We start from the raw sequence: 16,400 nt of genomic DNA on the forward strand, positions 1-16,400 counted from the left end.
CACAGTGGTGGTGTTCATGGTGGTGGGCAGTGGTGCGGCACTCTACATCAGTAGTGCCAAGCAGCCGGATTTGCCTTTTGGGATTTTTTTGTTTCTCTTTTTTTTTTCCTTTGTTTTATTTTGTTTTGAGACAGGGTTTTCTCTATGTAGCCTTGGCTGTCCTGGAACTCACTCTTTACTCTTTAGACCAGGCTGGCCTCGATATCTGCCTGCCTCTGCTTCCCAAGTGGTAGAATTAAAGGCATGCACCACCCTCACCCCTCCACCCCCAGCTGGTCTTTTGTTTTTGAGGCAGGGTCTTTCTACATAGTTCTGAACTATGTCAGAAGAGTAAGCTACTCTTTGTTACTTAAAAGTTAATGGTTAACTTTTTTGGAGACTCACTGTACATAGCCACAGGCTGTCCTGGGACTGTGGTGGTGAGTTCAAGGCCAGCCTAAACTACAAAGCAAGTTCCCGGACAGCCAGGCAGCCAGGACTGTTAACAGTGAAACCCTGGGGGGGGGGGGGGGGGTAAAGAGAGAGAAGATAATGAAATCCCAAAGCATGAGTGAATTCCTTTACTATGTTTGATGACATCACAACAGAAGGCATAAAAAGTAGAATACATCAGGGTTGATAGCCTAGTTCACCAGGCAAAATGGTGCAAGAAATCATTATATTAAAAGTGCTCTGTCCTCCCATAAATGGCTAGCAGACATGGAGAACAGCCCATGATACGTCCACAGAGCTCCATTTGGCCTTCAAGTGTATTGTGGATGGGCAGTGTCAAATAGTGGATTGTTTTCTCACACTTGGGCTCCTTCTTCCTGGGTTGTGGCAACAGTAGCAGGAGCAGGTGACTCCACTTTCAAAAAAAAAAAATAATACCTATCACTACTCTATGTTTTGTGTTTTTTTCGAGACAGGGTTTACTCAAAACCTGTCCTTGAACTCGCTCTGTAAACCAGGCTGGCCTTTAACTCACAGAGACGCACCTGTCTCTGCCTCTTGAGTGGTGGGGTTAAAAGTGTGCGCCACCACCACTCTGCACCTATCACTGCTCTTAAGATGGCCATTTAGTGCTCGCTTCGGCAGCACATACACTAAAATTGGAACGATACAGAGAAGATTAGCAAGGCCCCTTAAAAAAAAAGAAAAGATGCCCATTTAACATTCTCACACATAGCATCTGTGACTACCTTCTTCACGAGTCTTTGAACTGAACTGTCTGTTAGCAAGCCTGAGTCACTCCACATATATTCTGGGTCTGGTGATTCCCTCTCATTCCTGAAAGTCTTCAGTCCTTTTTGTTAGTGTCTCTGATACTTTCTTTCTCTCTGTGAGTCACTGTAGTTGCGTCTAAGTACTGTTTAGTACATTCCTTTAGAAGCTTACCTGTATCTTTCTAGCTATGCCGTAAGTTTGGTAAGTTTACTAAGGTGATGATTAAGCTCCATTTATTTCAGCCAGCAACTGTAATGGTTTAAATGAAATACTGCAGGTCCCCAAGTGGTGGCAGTGGGCCATGAGACCATGCTGCAGGTCCTGAGACCACAGCGGGCCACGAAAGCAGCCAGTCCCAGACAGGGAGCCACGTGGTGGGTGATAGAGACATGGATAGGCACGAGACCATGGTGGGCCGTGAAGGCAGCTGGGTCCCAGGCAGGGAGTCCCCGAGTGGCCCACAGGCCATGAGGGTCAGCAGGTCCTAGGCAGGGAGCCTAGGCAGGGAACTGCATGGTGGGTGAGAGATGGATAGGCACACCATACAGAGTCAAATTGGATATTTATTTAGTGGGTTATGGAAGAGAAGGGGAGAAGGGAAAAGGGCAGAGAGAGAGAAAGAGAAACGGGGAGGGGAGAAGTGGGGAGAAGAGAGCGAGGCAGAAGCTGCCTCTTTGAGAGAGACACAGAAAAGAAGCTGAAGGAATATCCGCCTGGCTGGTAGACGGGGAAGGGAGTGGGCAGAGCTTGTCTCTTTAAGGGACAGGACAGACCATTATATTCTTGTCTCTTTTTTATAATAAAAATATGGGAGGTTAGGCACAACAGGTTAAAGAAATTGAGATGGCGGGTTCTCAAGACTGCTTCCTGCTTATTAGTCGGCGGGGGGGGGGGGGGGGACACCTGAGAAAGTTGGTTCACATCCTGGCATAGCTGGTCTCTTTGCTCCTGTCTGTTGTTTGTGGTATGGAAATGGCTGGCGTCTCTTATACCTGTTTAAGGTATTGCCAGAACAGAGTACAAAGTTAAGTTTAGGGGAAAAAAAAATTTAGGACCAGGGAATTGAGAGGGGTGTATCTGGCCTGTTTAAGGTGGATCCTTCAATTCAGCTCCCTAGAATTCACAAGAATTTTTTGGGTTTGTGAAAACATAAGTTTTAGACATATACATTGCCTAAACAGCATATTTATGTCAGAATGACTGTGACAGATGTTTTTGCACAATGAAAAGTATTTTTAAGACTATGGAAGGCAGCGTGAGAGAATTTTGATAGCATGCACTTGTCCTCACACCTTTATAACTTACAGGTACCCGCCATAATAACTTGTATTTGTATTTTGCTGAATTTTTTTTGGTGAGGTTGTCCTTTTAAACTACTGTAGTGCTTGATATATTTAGTTGTCTCTACATTTAAAAAGTCTATCCCAGTGTGGTGACTCACACCTATAATCTACATGCAGAGGTCTGAGTGAGGAGAACTGAACCTGGGACCAGCCCTATCTACAGAACAAGACTCTCGTTTCTAAAACAAACCAGCCAGAACCTTGGAAGCATGCCAGGAGTGGTGGTGCACACCTTTAATCCAGGCAGGGGAGGCAGATTTCTTTGAGTTCAAAGCCAGCCTGGTCTGCCTACAGTTTCAGGCTAGCCAGGGGTTACATAATAAGACCCTGTGTCAAAAGAACAAAACCACATCCTTGGAAGCCAAGTTAACAGGTAAATTCTTTTTACAGAAAGCAATGAGATTTAAGTTTCAACTCAGAGTTAGACATAATTAGATGTACATTTTACATTGTTGAGAAGGGTAGGCTCTAAAGAAATAAATGAAAGCAAACATGGCTGGAAATTTACTTTAAAACATTTCTTTCATGTGTGCCCCTCTATCTTACCTGTTTTCTTAAATTTTACAGATCAGGTGTCATCAGTAGAAAAACAAAACATGGGTCATCCAGGTGGCTCAGAGGGTAAGTGTACCTGCTAGTGAAGTCCCCAGGTCCACGTGTTAGAAGGAAGGAGTCAGCTCCCATTACCACTCTGACCATCCATCCATCCAAAATGCAATAACACTAGAACACACATGTTAGAATTGAGCGGTAGGGTGGGGTGTACCTTGAGTTGAAGCCAAGGTGTGCTGCTAAGAGATCACACGACCCAAGAGATCTCATGTGAGAGGTTTATGGGATGGAAGGGACAATGATGGAAAGGTCTCGATGTGAGGACATGAGAGAGAAATACAGACAGAGAGACTGAGAGGCAGAGAAGAGAGCAAGAGAGATCTGTGGTGGCAGGGACCTTTTAAAGGACTGGAGACTCATGATGAGTCACCGAGTGGTGGTCAGGCAAACACTCTCCCCCTTTTGGTATGTGAATTAGTGGTGACAAGATTAAGTTGGGTTAAGGAATAAAAGTAGTGTGTTTCTACAAGGGTAAATGATGTGGGATTCCCCTCTGTATGCTGTGAATACGTTTTATTGCCAGAATATAGCCAGGCTGGAAGACATATATAAAGAGAGCAGGCAGAGTCAGAGAGACATGTAGCTGCCAAAGGAGAAAGTCGCCACAGCCTCATGGCAATAGATTAATAGAAATGGGTTAATTTAAGATATAAAAGCTAGCTAGGAATACACTGGAGCCGGTCACCAAACAGTGTTGTAATTAATATAGTTTTTGTGTGATTATTTGGATATGAGTGGCCAGGAAACTAACGAGCAGTCTCCATTTTCAGGTAAATGAACTGCAGCTTTATAAGATGTTGCAGGTAGAGAAACTGGAATAAAGGACACACAGAAGCAATCTGTAATGTTTCTTACTGCTGAATACGAATCTTAAGTTTTTCCAAAGAAGTTTAAATTTTAAACTAATAAAATGGAAGGACTTCCCTTCACAACTCTGGCTTATAACCACTGTTTTTTCACTGTTAAGCTTTGACAACCCGGAACCAGGCAGTAGTGGTTCACGCCTTTAATCACAGCACTAGGGAGACAGAAGCAGACGGTTCGATGCCAGCCTGGTCTACAAAGTTGAGTTACAGGACAACCAGGGTTTCACAGAGAATCCTTGTCTCAAAAACACAAAAAGTAAACAACCAAAAAACCTGATATGACACATGTTCGGTTGGAAGCTCCACTTAGGCCCTACTCACCCACCCACTTCCAAACGCGGCCCTTCTCAGAAAGCCGCCAAGGGGCGACTCCTTTCCCCAAAGCAATTCAAGACCGTGTCTACATGGTTTTAAACTGCCTTCTAGAGAGCGGCCACATGATTTCTCCCGGTGTTAGCTCTGGGGGTCGGAAAGGTCACCCGGAAACGTAACTCCTTGTCTTTGAGATCTTAGCCGAAGTCTCGGGCTGATTCCCTGTAGTTCCTCATCTAGAACACTCACAGAAGGACAGGACGTGTGAGTTCAAGCGAACCAATGTATCGCAGTACAGCGCACTTCCGGGAGGCGAGGAGTCGCGCGTTGTAAAACGTCACTTCCTCCAGGAACTCGCGTAAAGAAGTACAGACATTACTGTCAGAGCTCGCACCGTTGCGCTACAGACATGGCCCTGCCACCTTTCTTCGCCCAGGGCCGCCAGGGACCGCCGCCCCCGCAGCCACCGCCTTCCGCTCCGTTCGGCTGTCCGCCCCCGCCGCTGCCCTCCCCGGCTTTCCCGCCGCCTCTTCCCCAGCGGCCCGGCCCCTTCCCGGGGGCATCCGCCCCCTTCCTCCAGCCTCCGCTGGCACTGCAGCCCCGCGCCCCGGCTGAGACCTCCCGCGGCGGCAGCGGCAGCAGCGGCTCCTTCTTCCCTGTGCCACCCCCACCGCTGCCGCCGCCGCCGCCGCAGTGCCGGCCCTTCCCGGGGCCCGACGCCGGTGAGCGTCCGCGGCCACCGCCTCCAGGCCCCGGGCCGCCCTGGAGCCCGCGCTGGGCCGAGGCGCCGCCGCCGCCCGACGTGCTCGGGGACGCGGCCCTGCAGCGCCTGCGCGACCGGCAGTGGCTGGAGGCGGTGTTCGGGAACCCTCGGCGGCCAGGCGGCCCCAGGCCACCACGCGCACCCGTCGGGCCCAGCCTGGGCGAGGTGCGCGCGCGATTGCGCGCCGCTTTTCGCCTGGTGCGGCGGCTCCGCAGCCTGGGGCAGTCCCTGCGCGAGGCCGAGGCCGACGGAACGGCCTGGGCCTCGCTACACGCTCAGGCTGTGCCACTGCGAGCGGAGCTAGCCGAGCGGCTGCAGCCGCTAGCCCAGGCCGCCTATGTGGGCGAGGCGCAGCGGAGGCTGGAGAGGGTCCGGCGCCGCCGATTGCGGCTTCGGGAGAGGGCCCGGGAACGCGAGGCTGAGCGGGAGGCGGAGGCCGCGCAGGCCACGGAACGGGAGCAGGAGATTGACCGCTGGAGGGTGAAGTGCGTGCAGGAAGTGGAGGAAAAGAAGCGGGTGAGAATTACTAGGCACTTGGGGCGGTGGTGACTGGAACCTGAATCTGCGTGCTGGTTAGCTTTATACTTATCCGTGAAAACTAGCCATTCCCACCTCTTTGCTCTGTTTCTCATTAATGATGTGTGGTGCACAAAACTCTATAACGAACACTATGAAGTCCTGTGAACACACAAGTCACACTGGTGCAGTTCTGGGAGGACACCCCTGTGCCCTGCTTCAAAGTTGAATCCGCTTACTGATGTTCAGTACTAACCGGTCTTCGTATTATGTTTTATACTGTCCTAAGCATACAAATTTAGAAGACTCTCTTCGAGCCACACCTCGAGACCTTTATGGTCTAATTAGCTGGTGTGCTTAATAATAGTTTTCCCCAGGGTTCATTTGTTTATTAGTTTGACACTATGAATTCCTGTGTATTGGATGGTATGAGTCTGTCTTGTCCAGGTATTTCCAGGTACCTGACCTCTTATTCAAATGCTTGAAATAAGGATTCGCACAGGATTGCAAAAATAGCAAGAAAACTTATTCAAAAAACAAAGCAAATAGTAAGTACAGATTAGAAAGGATACACTGTCAAGATTGACAGCCCCATGGCCCACACTAGAGAAAATACTCGGTCTAGTTTGTTGGCACTTCTTTTTGTGGGATTAAGGAGGAGGAACTTGGTTACTAGCGTGTCTAATGAGGATGGTTCTCTATTTTGATTGAACGATTAGGCCCTGTAATCTTTTCTACTGTGTACATCCCTTTCTGTGATGCATTTGATCTTAATCAGATGCCCTTCCCATTGTGTATAGGCATAAGATGGTAAGTAGGCTACTCTTTCTAAAAGTTTCCATAGACAGGGGTTTACCTTTTACCTTAGTGTGCATGCACCAAAAACCAGTTCAGGCTGGATGGGCCCTCCAAGTAGCATGTATTGGAAATATGTTTGAATAGAAACTGTCCATGTTCGATGGTCACTGGGGAGAAGAACCCTATTCCAGCGCTTAGTGAGGAGTAGATGTAAAGATGGAGCTCTGAGGTTGCTGGGTACACTGTTTGGAGAGGCAAAGGAGCTTGACTGCCGAGTGCTTTGTTGTAAGAGGAGAGTGTGTGTAACCCAAATACACTGCTGTCCCAGGGTCTACACTGTTTCTGTGTTTGTCTTCCTCAACCAGTTCAGCACTCACATCTAAGGTAGACACTACACTAAAGTCCTATGTACGGCCCTGAGAAATTCATTACTCTAATTTTACACATTGAGACTTAAAGCAGTTAGCGTGACAACAGTTACGTAAGTTTGTACCAGTAGTTTCAGACGTAAGCCTAGATTGATTCCGAAGCTTATCTAGGTCATCTTCAGCAGAGCCAGGAAGAAAAGGCATTGCCAAGTGTTGGTTGATGGCATCCTCATTACCTTTGAATGCTGTTGCTGTTGTTGTTGTTACTGTTACTATTTTAGATTTATTCGTTTTGTTTTATGTGAGTGTTTTGTTTGCATGTTTATATGTGGACCACATGTGTGCCTAGTGCCCATGGAAGTCCAAAGGGGACTTTGGATCCCCTGGAACTGGAGTTTATTTTTGAAAATGTAATTATATTGTTTCCCCTTTTCCATCTCTTCCCTCCAACCATGCACCTCCCTTGTCCTCTTTCAAATTCATGGCCTCTTTTTCTTTACTTATTGTTACGTATATACATAAATACAACATGACCCGTATATTTAATGCTACTTGTATGTATATGATTTCAGGGCTAACCACTTCATATTGGATAATGAATTGAGTTGTTCGTCCCATTTTTCTTGCTCTGAGCATTCCCCAGTTGCCTATAGTTGTTTGGGGTTAAGCATTTTGGAAATTTTCCCATTCCATGCTAGTGTGTCTATTGGTGTCATTGTTCAAGTCTTGTTGGGGCTGCCTCCCAAGTGCTGGGATTAAAGGTGTGTGTCACCACCACCTGGTTTAGGGTTCCTATTGTTGTGATGAAATGCATCACTAAAAGCGACTTGGTAAGGAAAGTGTTTATTTCACTTAGACATCCACATCCCAGTCCATTATTAAAGGCAGTCAGGACAAGAACTCAAACAGGGCAGGAACCTGGAGGTAGGAGCTGATATAACAGCCGTGGAGAAGTGTCACTTCTTGGCTTGCTCTCCAGGGCTTGATCAGGCTGCCTTCTTATCTATCCCAGGACCACCTGCCCAAGGGTAGTTCCACCCGCATTGAACACTCAATTGTGTGTCCCTCTTCCCAAAGGACTCTAGCTAGCTCATGTTCAGTTTACATAAAATTAGCCAGGACAATCTCCCTTTTCCCTGTGTCTCCTACTACCCTAGAGACCAGTATAGCATTGCTGGGAAGTATATTGATGGCAAGTTTCAGCATTGTACCCGCAGGAATGTTAGCACTAGGGAGACAACACTTTAATCTGATGAAGTGTGTCACTTCAACAAACATTAGGTAAGGCCCATTGGGTGTTGGGCCTAGTGTCTAATAGCAGGGACAGAGAGGAATAAAATATAGCTCTTTTCTTTGATTGCTTAGAGTCTTGGAGGGGATCATGTCAGTACAGCATGGTATAAGTTTTTCAACTGAAGGCAGTATAAGGAGCCTAGGGAAAGCTACCTAGTTCATTGGAGGAAGGATCCCTAGATAATTTAATGACATCTGAGCTGAGTCTCAAAAGCAGCACTAAAGCCAAGTGAAGCAACAGGTAAAGATAGTTGTAGTTTTCCAGGCAGAAGAGTGAAGTATTTTTTTTTTATTGGTATTTATTGAGCTCTACATTTTTCTCTGCTCCCCTCAATGCCTCTCCCCTCCCCCTTCAGCCCTCCCCCAAGGTCCCTATGCTTCCAATTTACTCAGGAGATCTTGTCTTTTTATACTTTCTATTTCCCATGTAGATTAGATCTATGTAAGTCTCTCTTAGTGTCCTCATTGTTGTCTAAGTTCTCTAGGATTGTGGTTTGTAGGCTGGTTTTCTTTGATTTATGTTTAAAAATCACCTATGAGTGAGTCCATGTGATAATTGTCTTTCTTTGTCTGGGTTACCTCACTCAAAATGATGTTTTCTAGCTCCATCCATTTTCCTGCAAAATTCAAGCTGTAGTTATTTTTTTTTCTGCTCCATTGTGTAAATGTACCACATTTTCCTTATCCATTCTTCGGTTGAGGGGCGTTTAGGTTGTTTCCAGATTCTGGCTATGACAAACAAAGCTGCTGTGAACATAGTCGAGCACATATCCTTTTGACATGATTGAGCATCCTTTGGATATATACCCAAAAGTGGTATTACTGGGTCTTGAGGAAGGTTGCTTCCTAATTTGCTGAGAAATCGCCACACTGACATCCAAAGGGGTTGTACCAGCTTGCATTCCCACCAGCAATGCAGAAGTGTTCCCTTTTCCCCACAACCTCTCCAGCATAAGTTGTCATTAGTGGTTTTGATCTTGGCCATTCTTACAGGTGTTAAGATGGAATCTCAGAGTTATTTTGATTTGCATTTCTCTGATGACTAAGGATGCTGAACATTTCCTTAAGTGTCTTTCAGCCATTTTAAATTCCTCTGTTGAGTGTTCTCTGTTTAGGTCTGTACTTCATTTTTTTAAATTGGATTATGTGATCTTTTGGTGTCCAATTTCTTCAGTTCTTTGTATATTTTGGAGATCAGACCTCTGTCTGATGTGGGGTTAGTGAAGATCTTTTCCCATTCTGTAGGCTGTCATTTTGTTGACCATGTCCTTTACTTTACAGAAGCTTTTCAGTTTCAGGAAGTCCCATTTATTAACGGTTTCTCTCAGTGTCTGTGCTGCTGGGGTTATATTTAGGAAGTAGTTCCCTGTGCCAATGCATTCAAGTATATTTCCCACTTTCTCTTCTATCAGATTCAGTGTGACTGGCTTTATGTTGAGGTCTTTGATCCATTTGGACTTGAGTTTTGTGCATGGTGATAGATATGAGTCTATTTTCATTCTTCTACATGTTGATATCCAGTTATGCCAGCACCACTTGTTAAATATGCTTTCCTTTTTCCCATTTGATATTTTTTTGCTTCTTTATCAAAAATCAGGTGTTGGAAGATGTGTGGATTGATATCCGGGTCTTCTATTCGGTTCCATTGGTCCTCCTGTCTGTTCTTATGCCAGTACCAGGCTGTTTTCAGTACTGTAGCCCTGTAGTAGAGTTTGAAGTCAGGGATTGTGATGCCTCCAGATAGTCTGCATTTTTAATAGAACTAAAGCTTGACAGGTAAAATAGAAGCAGGCATTCCTGGACCACACCTGGGAACACTGAGAAGAACTCACTATAGGTATTGAAGGTGCTGAGGGAAGAGATTCCCCTCTAAAAAGGTCATATGGAGTTGGGTGACTCACATCTATGATCTCAGCCCTTGGGAGACTGAGGCAGGTGGAATGCTGTAGTTTGAAGCCAGTCTGGGCTACAGAGTAAAATCATCTCTTAGAAATGAAACAAAATCCAAAAAGGGGGAGAGAGCTGTATGATCAGTTGGGAGAGGTGGATCACATCAATGGGAGGCTGAGGTAAGAAGATAGGGAGTTCAGTTAGGACCGGTCTGGGTTCCACAGGGTCTTTCTCAAAGCAAACAAAGCAGCCATGGTTGTATCATTAACCAGGCAATGAAGTCCTTGACTGAATCGTGTAGCGTGCCAGGCCTGGGAAACAGAAATACAGACTCAGTGGTCTGTTGTGGATGGCCTGATCCTCTGAAAGTTTGCCTCCAGGCAAGTGTAGTGTATTGTGAGGAGGTTCCTGATACAGGTTCTTGTGGACTTTTTTCCCCCTTCAGGAACAGGAACTCAAAGCGGCTGCTGATGGAGTCTTATCTGAAGTAAGGAAAAAACAGTCGGACACTAAAAGAATGGTGGACATTCTGCGTGCTTTGGAGAAATTGAGGAAACTGAGGAAAGAAGCTGCAGCGAGGAAAGGTAAACACAGCTTTGCATTTTTACTTTCTTTTTCTCCCTCTTCCCCCTCCTTTATTCTAGTACTTCCCCATCCTAAATATTGTACACATAATATCGTGTGAATGTGTTTTCCTTTTTTTACCTTTTCCTTGTCTTTTGTTTCTTTCTTGTAGCTAGAATCTCAGCTCTGCAGCTCATTCTGGCTTTGAACTTGTGACAGTTTTCCTGCCTCAGCTTCTCTGTTGTAGAGATCACAGGCCTGGGCCACCATGCTTGCAAATATTTTTGGAGTAAGAACATTTGGTGCTTAAATTATTTTTACGCTCTAGAGTAACTAGACTTGACAACAGTAGCTCAGAAATTTGGGATTGACTTTTTTCTTTAAACCTAATTTTAATGTGTATGTGTGGCTATCTGTGTGTGTATGGTGTGTGTGTAAATAGCTGTGGATGAAAGAAGAGGGTGTTGATACCTTGGAATTGGAGTTACAGATGGTTTTAAGCCATCATGTGTGTGCTGGGAACCAAATGGGTCTTCTGCAAGAGCAACAAGTGTTCTTAACTACTGAGTCATCTCTATAACCCCGAACAAGGATGATATTTTAAAAAAGATTTATTATGTATACAGTGTTCTGTCTGCATATATGCCTGCAGGCCAGAAGAGGGCACCAGATCTCATTACAGATGGTTGTGAGCCACCAACCATGTGGTTGCTGGGAATTGAACTCAGGACCTCTGGAAGAGCAGGCAGTGCTCTTAACTGCTGAGTCATCTCTCCAGTCCCACAAAGATGATAGTAATTTTTATACTGTAATTCCTCAGGCTGTAAATACTAAATTCCTATATTTTAGTATTATGTTGTGTAAGAATAATTAATTAATTTGGTTGGTTGGTTGGCCATTCTGGAACTCACTTTGTACACCAGGCTGGCTTCACACTCAAAGAGATTTTCCTACCTCTGCCTCCTGAATGCAGGGATTGAAGGCATGTACCACCATGCCCAGTTTTATTTTGGATTTTTATATAATGTCTCAGTATGTAGCCTTGACTGGCCTGGAGTTCATTATAGATCTAGGCTAGGCTGACCTCACATTCGCAGGAATCCACCTAACTCTTATCTCCCAAGTGTGGGATTAAACTTATACTGCTGATACTTCTGCCTCCACCACATGAGTTCTGGAATTGTGAGTGTGTGCCACCTACTGTGTCTGACTCTGAAATTTTGAAGCAGAAAGCTTCAGAAAATGTGATTTAAGAATGACCTCCCAGCCTGGTCTACAAGAGCTAGCTCCAGGACAGGCTCCAAAGCTACAGAGACACCCTGTCTCCAAAAACAAAACAAAAAAAAGAATGGCCTCCATAGGCTCACATATTTGAATGCTTGGGCCCTAGTTAGTGGCACTGTTTGGGAAGGATTGGGAGGTGTGTCTTTGTAGAAAGAGGTATATCTATTCTGGATTAGAGTTCATCAGCAAGGGGTTGGGGAGGTGATGCAGTGTGTATGAGTACCTGCATTTGTATCCCCAGGACTCATGTAAAAGGCCAGATATAGTCACATATACCTGTAATCCCAGTGTGGGGTTGGGGGTTGTACTCAATTAGCTAGGATTGCTAGGTGCCAACCTAGCTCCAGGTTCAGTAAGAGACCCTGTTTCAAGGGAACAAGACAAAGAATGATAGAATAGGATGCTGCTCTGGTGCATGGGGATGCCCACACACGTGCGCGCGCACACACACACACACACACACACACACACACACACACACACACACGTGCTTGCGCAAGTATGTATATGTACATACCACTCCCCCCACAGAAACACAAATGAGTTAGTTCATCAGCATGTAGCATGAGTTGGAGGTTATAGTGTGAGATGAAGACCAAAAAACAAACTTCTAGAGGATGTCAAAGTAAAGAATTCAATAAAGAAACCAAAATAGATCAGAGAGAGAAGGAAAAGGTGTCTCCTGGGGGAGGTGCAGACCTCCTGCCTCCTCTTGACAGTGGCAAGTGGTGCTTCAGTTTTCTCAGCTGGTGCCCTGCTGTATTAGGAAGCGTGTGTAAAGCCCATGGCAAATGCTGCAGAGGTGTTCCTCTTACCCGTCTTTTTACTGCCTAGCGGTGTAAAGACAAAGGAACTTCCATTTGCTTCTCTTTGTACAGGGGTCTGTCCTCCTGCCTCAGCAGATGAGACTTTTGAGCATCATCTTCAGCGACTGAGAAAACTCATTAAAAAGCGCTCTGAACTGTATGAAGCTGAAGAGAGAGCCCTGCGAGTTATGCTAGAAGGAGAACAGGAGGAAGAGAGGAAAAGAGAATTAGAAAAGAAACAGAGAAAAGAGAAAGAGAAACTTTTACTTCAGAAACGAGAAATCGAGTCCAAGTTATTTGGAGATCCGGGTAAGTTTATCCTTACCAGTGGAGAGAGAGGAAAGATCTAAGTTGACAGTTCTTTTTATCATGAGAAATCTAATTTACGCCCAAAGGAAGTTCTAATTACAAGTTGAGATTCTCAGCTCTATGGTGGAAGTCAGGGTTACAGAGGAGATGAAGTTACCGTGTTGTCATAATCATAGGCTCAGTCACCTGCCTTGAGAGTGCACTCTTAACAGCAAGCAAGGTGACATGTTGTGCCTTTCTCTTTCAGATGAGTTCCCGCTTGCTCACCTATTGCAGCCATTCCGCCAGTATTACCTCCAGGCCGAGCACTCTTTGCCTGCACTCCTTCAGATAAGGTCAGAGGGCTGCCTCTGTTGTCCCTTTGTCTTGTGTAGCAGTAAACTCTTCATGAAATGCATCTGCTGTTGAAGTCTGTTGCCACGTCTTTTTTAAAAGTTCCTTTTGGCTGTGCAGTGTTGCCAGATTTCAAGGGTACCACTTGTATCTTAAAAGTCTTCATTAATTCTTGGAAGTCAGTGTCTCCATTTGAACAGGTAAAGAAACTCGGCTGTGACTACTCTTTCGACCAGGCTGTTCTCGAACTCAAAGATCTACTTGCCACCACCTCCTCAGTGCTGGGATTAAAGGCCTGCATCAGCATAGCTGGCCTTTTTTTTTTTTTTTTTTTAATTCTCTTACTGCTAAATCAACCCAGGAAGAGAAATCTTTATTCCTGAATAGTTGTCCATGAAGGCTAAGGCCCATGCTGACCCTGAGTGCCTGCAGGGTAAAGCTGAGTGCTCTCAACAGAAGCTGGGTAATTCCCAGCTAGTTGTGATGCCCTCACCTATAAAATAGAAATAGTAGACTGGAGTGTGGCCTTTGAGCTTTAGCAAAGCCCCTTGCCCTCATGCAGTCTTTTGAGAAGTCAATAGATAAAACAGTAAATGATGAATGGCCCAGGCAGTGTAAACTTGTTGTCTAGGCTAAAACATCTTAGGACCTAGGGTTCTCAAAGAATGCCTTGAATATAACTGAAGTTCCTTTCAACACTACAATAATTTCTGAATCTTGGGAAGGAATTTTCTGGCATATCAAGTCTATTTTTCAGGAAGAGTTCTAACTTTGTCTGATGCACAAGTTTTAGCCTTTAAACATATTATTGATAATGGGGTGTTCGCTCAAGTTACTTTGAATATTGAGTCACAGAATACCGGACCTTGCTCCTGAAGGAGACAGCTGAGCCTCTTGTCTTGATTTTGATTTTTTTTGTTTGTTTTTTTTTTAATCTTATGTGATTTACTATTTTGCCTGATTGTATGTCTGTGTGCCATATTTGCACCTGCTGCCCGTGGAGGCCAAGAGAAGGCATCAGAGTCTATGGAACTGGACAGCTACAGACAGTTGTGAGCCACCATGTGATGCTGGAAGTCAAACCTGGATCCTCTCTAAGAGCAGGCAGTGTTCTTAACTGCTGGACCATCTCTCCAGCCTCTGTCTTACTTATTAATTAGCTGATCACCATTTTGTCTTGTGGTTTGGTTTGAAGACACCTGATTTAATGTATGCTGTTGAGTACAAGCATTGCATCAGGGCCAGCTGTGCTGTAATCTGAGTCCAACAAAGCTTGTCTAGAGCACATTATCTTCTCCAAGGTGATTCACAACTCAGACTAAGCAACAATAGCACTTCACCAGTTCACTTGGGTGCCATTTTAAACAACAAGGTCACCAGGAAGAAGCACAAAATTGAACAACATGGCACAGAGCAGACCACAACAAGGATGCTAATTTACTATAAGAGCTGGAAAGAAGAAAGAGAGATGACAGATTTTTTTTTTCCTCTACATTTGTGGTTCATGAAAATGCCATATGGGATGATTTAAATTTGCTAATATAGCCAAGTGTGGTAGCTCATGCCTGTAGCCCTAACACTTGGGAGGTGGAGACAGGAGGATAGGGACTTCAGGTCAGCCTCAGCCCTGTCTCAGAGAGAGAGAGATTATGCAAATAATGAGAGTTAACTGTACATTCATTGTTTGGCTGTCTACACAGTTAAAACTTAAGGTTTTCCTTAAATGTGTACAGTAGTGTGACCCTTGGCATACTTCCTGGAAACCAAGTTCTGTAGCAGGTTAGTGTATCTGCCATTTGAAAATAGTATCCTAGATATAAAATATAGTTTCTGAATATCTTGCTTGGGGAAAACCAGAAATAAACATTGTTCTGTAATGTTCTCATTAAGGCATGATTGGGATCAGTACCTGGTGCCGTCTGATCATCCCAAAGGCAACTCCATTCCCCAAGGATGGGTCCTTCCCCCGGTCCCCAGCAACGACATCTGGGCAACGGCCGTTAAGCTGCATTAAGACTCTGCAGGAGTGTGATCCAGCAGGCTCTAGATATTAGTGATGCTGTCGTCTCACGCTGTACTCTTCTGCACAACTAAACTCCATGCGCCATTGTCTTAGCTGGAAGTCCTGCTTCTTTGTGGTCTCTGCCCTGGCCGGAGGTGCCTTTTGAAACAGATTAATAAGGTTCTTCAGGGAAGGGCCTAGATGAACTGAGGTTGTTAGTATGGACAGGGGCCTTGGCTCACTAAATGTGCCTCTGTTTTGAGGGGCTTGGTGTAATGTGGCCTGCTCATTTTCTCTAGGTTTGTTGTATATTGGTGGGTAAGTACAGTCATCACACTTGGTTACTCCTTATTTTCCTGTATCAGTTGTCCTCCAGCTCCCAGGAGTACAGGTCAAAGTTTGACCTAAATTCCGTTAATCCCAGTTTTGGTGCAGTTGGGAGGCTGCTACTGAGGATACCAATGGCTTTAGACTGGGCTGCCAGGAATGCTGACAGCTTAGAGCTGCTGTCCTGTGAAGAGCTTAGAAAACCAGACCAGACCAGTGCCAGACAAGGTTGGCTCCTGCTCTGACAGACATTGCCTGTGTTCCTCATGAAGGCATCAGTCTGGAGCTCCAAGAGATCTACTATATGGGTCTTCAGGAATAGAAATGCGTGTCCCTGTGGGACTGTAATCTCAGTCACATGGTAGGGGCTTGGGTAGCTCTGGGATTCCCCCTACCCTCCCCCTTAGCTCAAGCTTCTAAAAATATGCATGTAGTAAAAGTTTGGAAAAGAGCAAGTACGAATGGTAAATTTTATTTTTATATTCATTAATAAGGGCTGTTGTGCTTGGAATATGATCAGTCATGACATGTTACGGGTTTTGTTTTGCTTTGTTCTGGATTTTGTTATTTAATTTCCTAAAAGCTAAATAAATACCATTTTCACTTTTTCGTTTGAGCCTTTGCCCCTGATTTATTATCTCAAATCATTTAACACATTTCATCTTCACATTGCTAAAGCATTTCACTCCGAAATTCAAATTTAATAAACAGATGTTTGCTGCAGAAAAATGATTTTAAACATAAAACTTTGTCTGCAAAATATGACTGGATAGCAAGAAAGATTATCATCAATTTTGGAAATGATGTG

General features: G+C 45.0%; 1 protein-coding gene and 1 pseudogene across 2 annotated transcripts; both read left to right on the forward strand.

Annotated features, from left to right (window-relative positions):
• The first annotated feature begins 1,061 nt into the window (after nt 1-1,061).
• LOC125393803 (U6 spliceosomal RNA) lies at nt 1,062-1,153 on the forward strand (annotated as a pseudogene).
• Nucleotides 1,154-4,697: 3,544 nt separating this feature from the next.
• On the forward strand, nt 4,698-16,208 carry Pdcd7 (programmed cell death 7). 2 transcript variants are annotated; one of them, XM_085689239.2, is made up of 5 exons: nt 4,704-5,618; nt 10,413-10,551; nt 12,694-12,930; nt 13,178-13,265; nt 15,154-16,208. In XM_085689239.2, the coding sequence occupies exons 1-5, from the start codon at nt 4,749-4,751 to the stop codon at nt 15,275-15,277; spliced, it is 1,458 nt and encodes a 485-aa protein (XP_085545365.1). In that variant the 5' UTR covers nt 4,704-4,748; the 3' UTR covers nt 15,278-16,208. The 2 variants fall into 2 exon arrangements, with proteins under 2 accessions (XP_085545366.1, XP_085545365.1); XM_085689240.2 differs by lacking the exon at nt 12,694-12,930 and having other exon boundaries at nt 4,698-5,618.
• The last annotated feature ends 192 nt before the right edge of the window (nt 16,209-16,400 follow it).

The sequence above is a fragment of the Myodes glareolus genome, chromosome 4, assembly GCF_982192425.1.
Source record: "Myodes glareolus chromosome 4, mMyoGla1.1, whole genome shotgun sequence".
Classification (NCBI taxonomy): Eukaryota; Metazoa; Chordata; class Mammalia; order Rodentia; family Cricetidae; genus Myodes; species Myodes glareolus.

Bases quoted from the DNA above. Each gene is read 5' to 3' on its own strand.
- Pdcd7 (XM_085689239.2), top strand. From the start codon at position 4,749: ATGGCCCTGCCACCTTTCTTCGCCCAGGGCCGCCAGGGACCGCCGCCC. The intron at 5,619-10,412 runs GTGAGAATTACT...TTCCCCCTTCAG, and splicing joins AAGTGGAGGAAAAGAAGCGG to GAACAGGAACTCAAAGCGGC. The intron at 12,931-13,177 runs GTAAGTTTATCC...TTTCTCTTTCAG, and splicing joins CAAGTTATTTGGAGATCCGG to ATGAGTTCCCGCTTGCTCAC.